The 13,686-nt window shown below is 44.8% G+C and overlaps 1 protein-coding gene across 2 annotated transcripts in view; it reads left to right on the top strand.

Annotated features, from left to right (window-relative positions):
• ADCY9 (adenylate cyclase 9) overlaps positions 1–13,686 on the top strand; it is a 112,192-nt gene that overhangs the window by 90,135 nt on the left and 8,371 nt on the right. For both annotated transcript variants that reach the window (XM_012743628.2, XM_012743627.3), the window contains exons 6-10: positions 1,732–1,834; positions 4,821–5,029; positions 7,509–7,668; positions 9,219–9,367; positions 10,979–11,020. In XM_012743628.2, the coding sequence (XP_012599082.2) occupies positions 1,732–1,834; positions 4,821–5,029; positions 7,509–7,668; positions 9,219–9,367; positions 10,979–11,020 (663 nt within the window). The remainder of the gene's footprint in view (positions 1–1,731; positions 1,835–4,820; positions 5,030–7,508; positions 7,669–9,218; positions 9,368–10,978; positions 11,021–13,686) is intronic.

The following is a 13,686-nucleotide window of genomic DNA, read 5'->3' as shown; positions in this document are numbered from 1 at the left end:
ATTAAAATCTCCAACTATAATTGTGTATGTTCCTCTTTAGTCCTGACAATTTTTCTTTCAAGTATTTTGAAGTTCTTTTTTAGGTGCATACACATTTATGAGTTATATATTCCTGATGAATTGATCCTTGTTATCATTTTGAAGTATCCCTCTTTATCCCTGGTGATGCTCATTGTCTTAGAGACTGCTTTATCTGATATTAATATAGCCACTCTATCCTTCTTTTGTTCACTGTTTGCTTTTCTTTTTTTTTTTTTTTACTTTTGACATATCTGTGTCTTTATATTTGAAGTACATCTTTCAGGGCCTTACTTTTTTATCCATTCTGACAATCTCTGCCTTTTAATTTCATTTTAATATATTTATTGGCTTCTTACCCATACCACTTTGCATTATTTTTCTTTTAATAGCTGCTCTAGGAGTTACTTGCTCTGGTCACTTTCCAGTAGCTTCCAGGAGTTGTTTTATATTTTGTCTAGAGCTTATAGTTTCTATCTGTGAGAGGATTAGTCCAAAAGGAGCTATCTTCCATTCCTAAAAGTGGAACCCTCCCAATATTAATTTAAAAGGAGCGGCACAGCTTATAGCAGTGTTGATTCTGCCACTCGCCTGCTAATGTGGCCGTTGCATATCCTCCTTAAGGCTGCTTTGTTGCTTCTTCCTTTGTTCATACTTCCTGAGTATAAGAGAGGGGAAGGGGTTAACATCAGGAGACAGAATTTTCTCCCTCTTGAGTCTGAGAACATAGGAAGTTATTGCACACTTGTCACAGAAAAGAGAGTCCACTGTGCTACACGGAAAGGAAGGAGTATACATATGGTAAGTCCTACTTTGTGTCGGGCACGTGCTAGGCACTTTACATATTTTATCTGATTTAATTCTAGTAGTTACTACATGAGGGAAAGTAACTATATTTGCGGCTAAATTCACCTACAGAAATCATGTTAATGGTCCCCTAAATTTATCATAATTCTCTGCAGTATAAAAAGGATATTACTTGATACCTGACGTAGTTGATGAAATAATTGTAAACAGAATTAAAATTATTTTTAAAAAAGATTTTAAAATTAAAAAATAAAGAAAAAATTTAAAAAGGATATTACTGTTTGCTGGCAATTCAGAAAAGGATGAAAGAGTCATGTAAAGCAGGTTTGACTTCTCTGCTATTAACATCATTGAGCGTTATCATTTTTCAGGTTTCACGCACAATCTGCATATGTGACAATAGCACCAAAATTACACTAACTATAAACACAATTTTGTGATAACAACCTGTTATTTTTTATGGTGGCAATTACTGTCAGTACTCTGAATGACAGGACAGCCAGCTCTGAATTGTGTTTTCATTTGAAGCCTCCAAATCAATACAAGTGCTCTCGGTACAAGGATCTGCTGGCTCTTCAGCAAAGATTGTTTCACAGAACAAAAAAGCTGTCTTCATCTTCTTCTAATCCTGGATATTAGGAATATGTTTTCAAAAGCAAGGTTCTAATAGTCACTGTGGATGGTTATTTTTTAATAGATATGAGACATAAAATACAATTATGTTTAGAAACTCTTTTCAGAGATGTTTTAAAAGGGGCAGCGGAACAATGTCTATTACATAGTGACTTAGATACAGCTGTTGTAATGTGCCTGATGAGTGGCGTTTGGTAGTTAATCATGATCTGATAAAATAATTGTAATGATTGTGCTTGGATGTTGATCGATTGCATTTATTGTGTCTTTTAGCCTGATGAAAGATTATTTTTTTAAGCCACCCATTAATCAGTTCAGCCTGAACTTCCTGGATCAGGAGCTGGAGCGATCCTACAGGACTAGCTATCAAGAGGAGGTACGTTTTTTTCCTTGTAATGTTACTAAAGAAATTAGTAATTCTCACTGGGTGATTTAGCAAGTGATGGGAAAATGAAGGCTAATACTGATTTCCATAATCTGCAAACACTAAATTGCAACTGTATGTAAATTTATCTTTGCAAGAGAGAAAAAAGCCTTTCTGTGTCCTTTGTCGTAAAGCCCAGCCTCATAATAACCAAACCCTTTCTGCTGCAGCTGCATCTCTTGGCCCCTGTGGCTGTCCCCAACCCTGGAAGACCCAGCTACCTGTCCCAGAAGGGATCCCCTGCCACACCTATCCTGGGTTCTTGAGTGAGACTTCTCTACCTGTTATCTGGTTTCTTCGCCCCTGAAATGGGCCCAGTAACACAGGAGGGAGGCTTTTACCTCTAAAACTCTGGCTCCACGACCTTCTCCCACTGTATCATCTTAACCTTTGTTGTCCTTGAACTCTCAGCCCAAAACATCATTTCTTCCAAAAAGCTCTCCCTGACCCCAGACTGGATTTTACTTCCCCTGTGTACTTTCTCTTCTTTGTGCACCTCAAAGAAGAGGCCGAAGGCCAGCGGGAGTTGTTGAAGGGTCCAGAACAGTAGGTGGCTCCATCATACTGTTTTTATAAATATCTCAAGGCTGAGTTGAGGAAGGTGGTGGAGAGTGGGCAAGACAGGAGGCCAGGCAACACGTAGGACACTGTTACCAAAAGCCAGGACGGGCCCAAGGCCGTCCAACACAAGGTCAGGGTAGAGAGGAAAGGAGAGACTTGGAGTCATAGAGCACTTCTCATCCGGCCCCCTTGTTTGGGCTCTCGCTGTGCCGAATGCTTCCTGTGGGTGTTTCTTAGGTGAACATTACCACCTCCCATCAGGTGCAGGTGCCAGTTTTATCCCTGGTTTCAGATAAATAGACTGAAGCAGAGGTAGGTTAGGTAACATGCACAGAAGTCACAGCCAGTGACTTGTGACATGGTGGAGCCTTGAGCCCAGACAGTGACATGGTGGAGCCTTGAGCCCAGACAGCCCCAATGCGAAGCCTGTGCCCAAGGACAGGATGAGACCCGTGCCCAGAGCCAACTGGATGCAGGCGGTAAGGGGAGTGGAGTGGGTGAAGCCCCCAGGAGGAGAGGGTTGCTAAGGGAACGTGGTTCCCTGAGGTGGCCCTAGGCAGAAAGTGCAGAGAGGAGAGAATGGGGCCACGGCAGGTGTCTCTGGGAGGCACCAACCCCAGGGCTATAGGGCAAGCAGGAGAGACAGCAGAGGAGGAGGAAGGAGGTACAGGAGGGGCCTTGGCCAGAGTCCCAGGAGGGAGCTGTTCCGTAGAGGAGGCAGCAGTTCTCCAAGCAGTATGGGAACTGGACTGAGCCAGTTGGACTTGGAAGGCAGGAGATGTAGGCTCTCGGAAAGGACAGCGGCCCAGGTGGAAACTGTCTCCAAGGGCACCTCCCCAGCCTGCCCTGGCTCCAACACTCAGTGATTCGTGGATGCTAGATGAGCCTCCTACCTGGGATCCCAGTGGTGTCAGGGGGCCTCTTAGGTCATATGTACCAAACCCTCTGACATCAGCTATTACAACAAAAGTCTCTGTGCAATAGTTTTCAGAGTACCTGAAGTGTGAGCCTTAGTCATCCCATGTCAAAAACTGGGGAAGTCAGGAAGCCTCAGGGTTCAGGTAGAAGCAAAGCTTCCCCTACGCTGTTCAGCTGCTGGAGCAATGAAGCAGGCTGTGGGCTCCCCCTGCCCGATGCCAACTCCAGTGATGCAAGCTCCAGTGAGCCCTACTGTTCCCGAGGGCGCTAGATGGAGCCCCAGAAAGAGAGAGGAGGATGTGCATGTGCCTCAGCTGAGTATGGGCAGCATTGCCTCCAAAATTCTCAGCCCTTCTGAGGGGATTCCAGAAGTTAGGGCCAGACTGACCCTCTGGGACACAGGAACACCTCCAGAGCTTACAAGTTTCTTGGAGGGAATCTAGAACCAAACCCTGTCCCCAGGTTGCCTTGGCAGAGTCCAGGCCTGACGAGGGGCTGACTGCCAGCCTTGCCCCACTGCCCAGGCTCACCCTATTCCCCTCCCACCCAGTTCCTGGGATCCGGGGTATAGCCGAGGCTCCGAGAGCCAGTTTGTCCTGAAGGGAACGTGCACCAGACCAGACGGGTTACAGGGCGTTTCTGCCCCCTGCATCCAGCCTAAGCCCAGCTGGGAGGCCGAGCTGACATCCGTTGTCTTTTGTGGGTTGCCAGATGGAAAGCAGCTTAAATGGTTTGCATCTTTCTCCCAACTATAGCCCCTACCTTTGAGTCCATGCCTTCACCTTGAGAGGCCCCTGGACAGAGGTTAGGGGAGCACCTGGACATTAGCTTGTTGGGACTGAGTCCTGGCCTGGCTCCTTATATGACCTTGGGACAGCCACCCTACCTTCGCCTCCCAGTTTCTACCCCAAAATTATAGTGCTTCCTTCCCTGAGGGCTGTTGTGACCATTGATGGAGATCGTGCCCTACAGGACCAACACGGGGCCTAGGCCTAGTCTTCTCTTGGACAAGTTAGCATCATTGCCTCCCTCCTTCATTCCCTAACAGCATGTGCACGCCTCTGTATCATACTTGACACACTACTCTGAACTTGGGACCCAGCCATTTGGTAGAAGCTTCCAGTACTTTGCATCCATGCAATGCATTTACAGATGCAGAGTCGTTACCATTGCCAGTCAGTCACGTATCTTTCAGGCTAAATACACAGTGTGTCTATGAGAACTACTAGTTTATAATCAGTTGCCGTGTGACCCTGGGCAAGTTTCTTAACTTCTCTGTGACTGTTTCCTCATTGTCAAGTGGGGTTGTAGCAAGGAATAGCCCACCTAAAACACTGTCACCTAGGAGGTCTGGAGTAGGCATGCACTCAGCAAACATTGGTGTTTTTCCATCTGCATTATGCTCTGCGGCCACCCATGGCTGCTTCCAGTCATTCAGTTCCCCTCCTGCCCCACACAGGTTATAAAGAATTCTCCCGTGAAGACATTTGCCAGTGCTACCTTCAGCTCCCTTCTGGATGTGTTCTTGTCGACAACAGTATTTCTCATTCTCTCCATCACCTGCTTCCTGAAGTATGGGGCCTCCACCACACCTCCCCCGCCTGCCGCCCTGGCTGTCTTCGGGGCAGCCCTGCTGCTGGAGGTGCTGTCCCTCGTGGTGTCTGTCAGGTAAAGTGCCAACACAGGGTGTGGGGCGCTCTCTAGCTCTTAGCCTGTAGCTCCCTCTTCTGGTGCAGCAGATCATGGCCAAATAGTCCGACCGCAGCGCACACTCTGGTCTGAAGACAGCAGTCTCTCTTAGCTTGTTTTGGAGACAGTCCCTCACTTCCTCCCCACCCCAGCCCTGTGTCACAGCACCCTTCCTCCCAGACGCTGGTCCAGGCACAGGAGGGGACCTGTGGGCCCTGCAGCCCCAACTGCTGCCACTGGTCCCTGGGTCTTCAGGGTCAGAGACTTAAAAGGAGAAAGTGAGGAGATAGGAAGTGAGAAAGGAGAGGACAAAAGGTATGCAGGGTGCAAGTGACAGGCAGCCAGTGGGTCAGTGGGCTCTGCTTCCACATGTGAGAGCCAAACCACAAACCTCAGAGGAAGCCACAGGTGCAAATCTTCACAAGCTGAGATTAGCTGGTGGTCTCTTAGATGTGACACCAAAAGCACAAACAACAAAAGGAAAAATAAGTAAGTTTGACTTCATCAAAATTTAAAACTTTGTGGCCGGGCGTGGTGGCTCACACCTGTAATCCTAGCACTCTGGGAGGCCAAGGCGGGCAGATTGCTCAAGGTCAGGAGTTCGAAACCAGCCTGAGCAAGAGGGAGACCCCGCCTCTACTATAAATAGAAAGAAATTAATTAGCCAACTAATATATATAGAAAAAATTATCCGGGCATGGTGGTGCATGCCTATAGTCCTGGCTACTTGGGAGGCTGAGGCAGAAGGATTGCTTGAGCCCAGGCGTATGAGGTGGTTGTGAGCTAGGCTGACGCCACAGCACTCACTCTAGCCTGGGCAACAAAGCGATACTCTTTCTCAAAAAAAAAATTTTTTTTTTAAACTTTGTGCTGCAAAGAACACCATCAAGAAAGTAAAGAGAGGCCAGGCATGGTGGCTCACACCTATAATCCCAACACTTTCGGAGGCCAGGAGTTTGAGGTTGCAGTGAGCTGTGATGACGCTTCTGCACTCCAGCCTGGGCAACAGTGAGACCTTTTCTCAAAAAAAGAAAAAAAGGGAAGGGGAAGAAGAGAGCAAAGAGAACCCACAGAATGAGAGGAGATATTTGCAGATCAGATCTGACAAGGGTCTACTATCTAGACTATTGTATAAAGAACCCATACAGCCCAATAAGAAAAAGACAACCTGTTTTTAAAAAGAGGATCTGAGTAGATCACAGGTGCTTCTTGGGGAAGCTGGGCCTGCAGGACCAGCCTGGAACCCTTACCCAGTGCAGACACTCAGCATGCTCCATTCACGTGCAGGCAGATTGCCCCATGTTACCCACGAGCACCTTATCTGGCCCTGTCACTCTCAGCAAGATGCTTGTCAGCCTATGCCTTTTAGTAAATTGACAGAGTTGTAGAAACATCACTACAGTATAATTTTAGGATAGTTCTATCTCCTGAAAAGGAAACTCATCCCCATTTACAGTCATTCCCATCATGTCCACCCACCCTAGCCCACCCCTGGATTCCCCTCTGATACGGGAGCCTGTAGCCTCTTAATGGCTCTGAGGCAAGCAGCATCTCCACACCTTTTTCTTTAACCACTATGCCCTGTTCCTGCAGGCCCCGTTCTGAAGGATGGAGGCTAGCCTGGGTTCAGAGACCATGAGGGCTGGGAGTGTGCTGTGCTGGGCCCAGCGGCACGGACTTGCTCTGCAGGCATCCCATGAATGAGGGGGCCAATGTGCTCCCACATGAGCATGTAGTGGGATTTAGTTCAGTTTACCAGGAATCAAGGCCTAGGAGAAGTCAGGACCCTGGAAGATTTTCTCTGGTTCCTCTGAGGGCCATAATTGGGATCCTAGGTCAGTAACGATCTGCACTGTGGAATACGTAGGATCCCCAGAGAAACCAGTTGTGCTGCCTTCTCAGCCTGGCGCGGGGTCTCACCTGCCTCATCCAGAAAGTTTCCCGCATCTCAGCTCTGGGTTTCATTCTGCCACTGCAGCCCCAGCCAAGCATGAGGGCAGTTGGTGTTGTCCTCGGACCTCTGCAGGCTCAGGGACCATCGAGAAGGGCCCCCCAGGCTGGGGACTCAGTTCCCTCTGTCACTCCTCATAGGGCCTCTGTATTCTGCCTTTGAGCATATTTGTGGTTATTCTTGGAAATAGTCCAAGGCCTTTGTTATCCTTTAAATATCAGGAAGCCAGAGCTGTCCAGAATCCTAAAAGGGTTAGACTGTGCCTGCACCCGTGTGGGAAATGGCCAGAGAGTCAGTATTTCTTTGCCGTGGCCACACACAACTAAAGCTGTCAATGCACTGCAGCTGAGTGAGCCCAGTTTCCTTGTCTTCTACCAAAAGTGAGAAAAGCGGGGCTCTGCCTGCTCCCATGCCCACCCCAGAGCAGTGACAGCAGCACAGGGGAAAGTAGGGGGGGCCTGTCCCCATCTCCCCTGGCAGAGACCCACTGCAGACCTTCCCCTACAGGATGGTGTTTTTCCTGGAGGACGTCATGGCTTGCACGAAGCGCCTGCTGGAGTGCATCGCTGGCTGGCTCCCACGCCACTGCATTGGGGCCATCCTGGTGTCGCTACCAGCACTCGCTGTCTACTCGCATGTCACCTCCGAGTTTGAGACAAACATACACGTAAGTAAAGACATGGCAATTTTATTTCCCCATTCTTCTGGACTTTCAAATCTCTCTCTCTTTTCAAATAAGCTGTTACTTGGGACGGCAATTTAAAAATAGGCCCTTAAAGAGGTACAACTCTGGTATTACCTTGAGCCTTTTTTTTTTTTTTTTTTTTTTTTTTGAGACAGAGTCTCACTTTGTTGCACAGGCTAGAGTGAGTGCCGTGGCATCAGCCTAGCTCACAGCAACCTCAAACTCCTGGGCTCAAGCAATCGTTCTGCCTCAGCCTCCCAAGTAGCTGTGACTACAGGCATGCACCACCATGCCCGGCTAATTTTTTCTATATATAATAGTTGGCCAATTAATTTCTTTCTATTTATAGTAGAGACAGGGTCTCACTCTTGCTCAGGCTGGTTTCGAACTCCTGACCTCAAGCAATCTGCCCGCCTTGGCCTCCCAGAGAGCTAGGATTACAGGCGTGAGCCACTGTGCCCAGCCACCTTGAGCCTTTTTAGAAGATGATTTGGCACAGGCCTGTCTAGGTGCTCATGCCCTGTTGTTGGCCAGGCTGCAAGGACTCCCCAGTGGGCACCAATCCTCTTCAGTGTCACTGGTCCTCACCAAGTTTCAAGTCAGTTCTTTTCCTTCATGCTTTACAAACAAGCATCTGTCCCACATTTCTAGACAATAAACGCTAATGTGCCAGTCTGCAGAATTGGCAGAAATCCTAGCACTCTGGGAGGCTGAGCAGGAGGATCGTTTGAGATCAGGAGTTTGAGACCAGCCTGAGTAAGAGTGAGGCCCTCTCTCTACTAAAAATAGGAAAAAAAAAAAAAATCAGCCAGGCATGGTGGCATGTGCTTGTAGTTCCAGCTACTTAGGAGGCTGAAGCAGGAGGATCACTTGAGCCCAGGAGTTTGAGGTTCAGGGAGCTATGATTACGCCACTGCACTTTACCTGGGGTGACAAAGCAAGACTTTCTCAAAAAAAAAAGAAGAAGAAGAAGAAGAATTGGCAGAAGTAATCGACTTGTACCTGGATTGGCTGCTGTTGATCAGGAAAGGATTTTTTGAGTTAAACTCCATTAAAAATGAACTAATGCTGTTATGGAAGCTTGTATTTTTGGTACAAGTGAGTATAACAGCTACCAGGGCAGGAAGACTGCATTTGGTACTTTAACACGAGATTATATTTCAGTGGGTAGTGGGTAGGTGCCCAAAGGAAAAGCTTTTTGAAGGTGGTAGTTCTCAACCGAGGCAGCCTTTCTTTCCACCAGAACAATGTGCCATTTCCACACATCTGGAGAAGAGTGTTATTACCAGTGTGCACTTGTAACCTAACGCCCTGGATAAAGAACCTAAAGGGGTTTGATCTGTCCTTGAGACTGCTGGCTAGCCAAAAGAAAGAATTATTGCAGGTAGATAAGCCATTTGGTTGTATCAGCGGTATTTTTATATTAAACAGATATACAGGTGAGTGGCAAATGCTTCTGAAATCTCAGGTAGGGCCCAGGGGGTGTGTGGTGGGAAGGTGGGCGGCCATCACTAACTCTGCACCTCTTACAGTTCCCCGTGTTCACTGGCTCAGCCACGCTGATCGCTGTGGTGCACTACTGTAACTTCTGCCAGCTCAGCTCCTGGATGAGGTCCTCCCTCGCCACTGTCGTTGGGGCTGGGCCACTGCTTCTGCTCTACGTCTCCCTGTGCCCAGACAGGTACGCAACCCGTGCTGCACGTCAGGCACACTGTGCCTGGCTCAGGCCTGGCCGAGTTTGCACGTTGGCACTGACACCCTCCCCAATCACAGTTGTTTACCATCATGGCCCAAAATAGCTTTCAACACATACCATGTCAAAAAGTTAATAAGATGCCCTGAGAGTAATATGCAAAAGAAAGAAAAAGAAAATCATTTATAACAACATACCATATATTTGAATATAGACACCCTTGGAAGACGTAATTTAGCAGTCACATGAGTTGGAATCTAAGAAGGTGAGACCTGAAGCATTTCATGGAAGACAGTCAAGAGGATCAAAGACTAGAGGCGAAAATGAGGAAGCTGCTGGTTCTGACCTATTGAAGTAGGGCTCAGGTACCAAGACAGGCACCAGATTGTGGAAGGAGAGGAAGTGAAGACATGGGGTGATCTTGCAAATGACCTGGGCCTTATTTACAAGTCTTGTGTCAAAACAATTCCCCATATTATGCCACGAGTCATAGGAATAATGACATTGGCCTTTTTCTGGAACTGCTTACAAATGTTTCACTGTTAGCATGTATTCAGGAACCACCTATTTACAATTACAGAGGGTTTAAGCAAGCAGGATAGTTTAAAGTTCCATGGGTCATTTTTTTACTGTGCTTTGCAGGGCAGCTAACATTCCAGCTCCCAAAATTATTATGACAAGCAGAGGGACTCTTAACATTTCCAAGATGCCTCCTAGGACTAGCATTACTGTTACCTTAGTGAATTCAGAAGCACAAAAATGATCTAACTTGTTGCCCTCTCAGCAGTAGGAAATGTAATAGTCATAGGTATTCTTGAGTATTAAAGCAGTGGTCAGTAATGGACAGAGTAAATCTCCTTCCTCAATTTACTTAATAAGATAATAACAATATAAAAGATATTCAAATTCCCTGCACATTAAGATCAAAAAGGAAATTTAAAGTAGAACTGTCGTTCAGTATTTGAAAGGAAATTGTAAAGAATAGTTAAATTACTTTAAGCAAAATCAAGTATACTTTTATTGTTGTGAAGGTGTGGCCATCTGGGATCATGGTCATTATGAAGCTCTTTACTGAGAGGATGAAATGCAGCAATCTGCTATTAACCTTTTAGCTCCATCACAGAAATCTCATTAGCCATTCAGAGTATCATTTGGTCACAGCCATGGGGATTTTCCACCCAGATCTAGAGAGCCAAAGGGGTGAGGGACCCTCTGTTGCCTTTTCACCCAGAGCTCAGGTAGCAGCTCTCCGGGCAGGGTTGGTGGTAGGAGCTCCCCTTACCAGGATTCCTTTACCCGCAGGGTCCTCTTACTTAGGTGGAGTCCCCTCCCCTTCAGTGTAGCTGCGCCCAGCCAGGCAGGGAGTGTATGGGTGGTAAACAGAGGCATAACCTCAGCAAAGGGGCAGAGGGCTTTTCCAAGGACTGTCCCCAGCATTGGGGAACAAAGACGTGGAAGCAGCGGTGGGCGTGCATGGATTATGACAACGGCGCCATCCTGTCTAAAAAGGAAAGTTGTTTGTTTAAGCTCTTCTCAGGTTGCTTTCTAGAGTGCTGTCTTTGCTTTTTATAATGATGTTTTTCTGTGTTTTAATTGCAGTTCCATAGTAACGTCACCCCTTGATGCAGTACAGAATTTCAGGTAAACTTCTGTACCTATATCTAAATACATGGGTGACTGTGTTACTCCTGCTCATTTATAAGCTTCCTGAAAACAGTCGTATCTTAAATAAAATGAACAATACATGCATTCTTAAAAGAGGAAGTGGAAAATACCTACTTGTTAAAGTATCAGATCATAGTTATAATATATAATTGGGAAAATAAGATGATTATTTAGACATATATTAGAGTTGGTATAATTTCACGTAATACTTTAGGATGTTACAAAAGACATCTCACAAATCAAAAATAGTTATTTCCTAAAATATTTTTAAATAACTGACTATAACTTTGAAATAATAAATGTCAGACCCTTGCTTTACTGTAAACATCAGCATGAATTCTAAAAATCTTGAGTCAAAAATAAAAACTAAACTATATAAAATCTAGAAAAAATTAAATAGTTTTCAAACTTCTAAAACAGAACTTTCTAGTTTTACAAATAAAAATAGAACCACAAAGAAACAACTGACTAATAAATTAGAGAGGAAGGGAGAGGAAATCAAGGCAAACAAAAAATATTTGTGGGACTATTATATAAAAGAGCAAATTAAGACCTGCATAAAGGACAGAAACCAATAAATTCACAAAAGAGGAAATGTGGGTAGAAGACAAATGTGGAAGTGTACACAGTATCACTGCACATCCAAATAACTGCACAATTCCTTTTGGTCTTTTTTTCTCTGACTAGTCTCTTAATTGGAATGGTATTTTTTTTAATTGACAAATAATCATTCATTTTGGACTTTTAAATTGGAGTTTCAAAAAGTTATAACATGAATGCCCAGTGCAGGCAAGGGTGTGGTACATTGATAAATTGTGGTTAATTTTTTGTTAGCTACGAGGCATTTAAAATATAAGTTTATTTAATCCGCACAATAACCTGGTATATTAGGTGACTTTGTCCCCATTTTTTAGATGATGAAGCCAAGGCTCAGAGAAGTTAAGGAACCTGCTTGTGGTCACACAGCTAGTCCTTGGCAGAGCTTAGACCCTGGCCTCCCTCACTCCTGGGCCGTGTTCTTCCTGCCATGCCTCATTACTTCTCAGAACATTGCAATAGTTTTGGAAAGTAACGTGGCAATCTGTAAAAAACAGTCATAAAAATGTTCATAGTCTTCAACCTGATAATTCCATTTTTTGCTTATTTGCTAAGGCAATAATTCAGTATGTGGCAAAGGCGGCATGCCAGAAAATATCAATCACAATGAGTGATAATATTGAAAATCCATTGCAACTTCAGTTGTCAATAATAAAGAAATTGTTATGATAAATGCACTCAGATACAACTATTAAAATGTAGCAAATAATGGAAAACATGATTTTCATTTATTATGTGAAATTGTGTATGTATTAAAATAGCTACAACTAAGTAATTACATATATAAAAATTATAGGAGATATACTATTTATGATATAATGAGTGATGATTGCAACTATAGTATTTAAAAACAAAACACCTAGCATCTTTTTTGAAGTTAACATTTTATTGCCATATTAACATATACCTGGATCATAAGAGTTTAGCTCACTGAATTTTCACTAGTGATCATACTCATTTAACTACCACCCAGACCAAGAAATAGAACATTACCAGCACCCCAGAAGCCCCCCCAGTCCCCTCTTGTGACACCCTCTCCCTCACTGCATCCTAGGTGTAGATTGTAAACGGCACTGAAATACACCAAAGTGAGAACAAATGCTTTGCTTAGCTGGTTAGGACTGAGAGTGATCTTTGTTTTCTCTATTCTCAAATTCTTCTTCTCCATGACAATCGATTATGCTATATTTTACTCTAACTCCACTTATGCTTTAACATCCAACTGTGGTCATAAATTGACTCTTGCATTTAGTCACATAAAAATCCTCTTTTTGAAACTGACTTTTGCTATTTGAATTTGAGAACAGGAGCATCACCTTTGTTCCTTCTGTATTAGAATAAGAAATACAGGCTATAGATTGGAAGTAATTCTCTCACCTGCTCGTTACAGACATCCTCTGTTGTGAGGCAGCCCCCTTGGCTACTAACCATAAATACTATGTATGCATTAGGACTTTTTCTCCTTTAAACAAAGGTAAAAAGCCAAGGCTGTAATCTGTTTCCCTTTCCCTCTCACACTAGCCCAGGTTTTGCTGTTCCCTCTGCCAGAGAGGACTGGCCTGTACCCATCTCCAGAGTAGGGCCCCACTGCTGGCCCCGGCAGCAGCAAAGCAGGAAAAGCTACAAGAGTAATCGATTGAGGAAACCCAGATAAAGTCACCCAATCCTACCACAGAGATTTTAAATACTTCATCGTACCATTCCGTTGATGTTAAACCTTGGTGACATCTTCTTACAAAGGGGGCTTTTCCTTGGTATCACCGCTTTGAGAAACCAAAACAACTCCTAACCCAACAAGATGTGCTCACAAAAAGAGAAATCTTCTTCCTATTTTAGATTCTCTCCCCACTCTATTTAAAAGCCATCCAGAGGACTTAAGGGGCTGGACATAAATATGTTTTGGTCATCTAACATAAATAGTTGTTTGGCTTAGTACTTGAGATTCATGATATGTATTGTCATTTATTTCAATAAATAAGTGACACATGGGGTGCCTTACCCTAGAGGACATTTTTGGTTCCTGGCTCATAAGCGTTGAGTCATAG

This window comes from Microcebus murinus, chromosome 19 (genome assembly GCF_040939455.1).
Source record: "Microcebus murinus isolate Inina chromosome 19, M.murinus_Inina_mat1.0, whole genome shotgun sequence".
In the NCBI taxonomy this organism is placed as follows: Eukaryota; Metazoa; Chordata; class Mammalia; order Primates; family Cheirogaleidae; genus Microcebus; species Microcebus murinus.
This window is presented reverse-complemented; position numbering and strand designations above follow the sequence as displayed.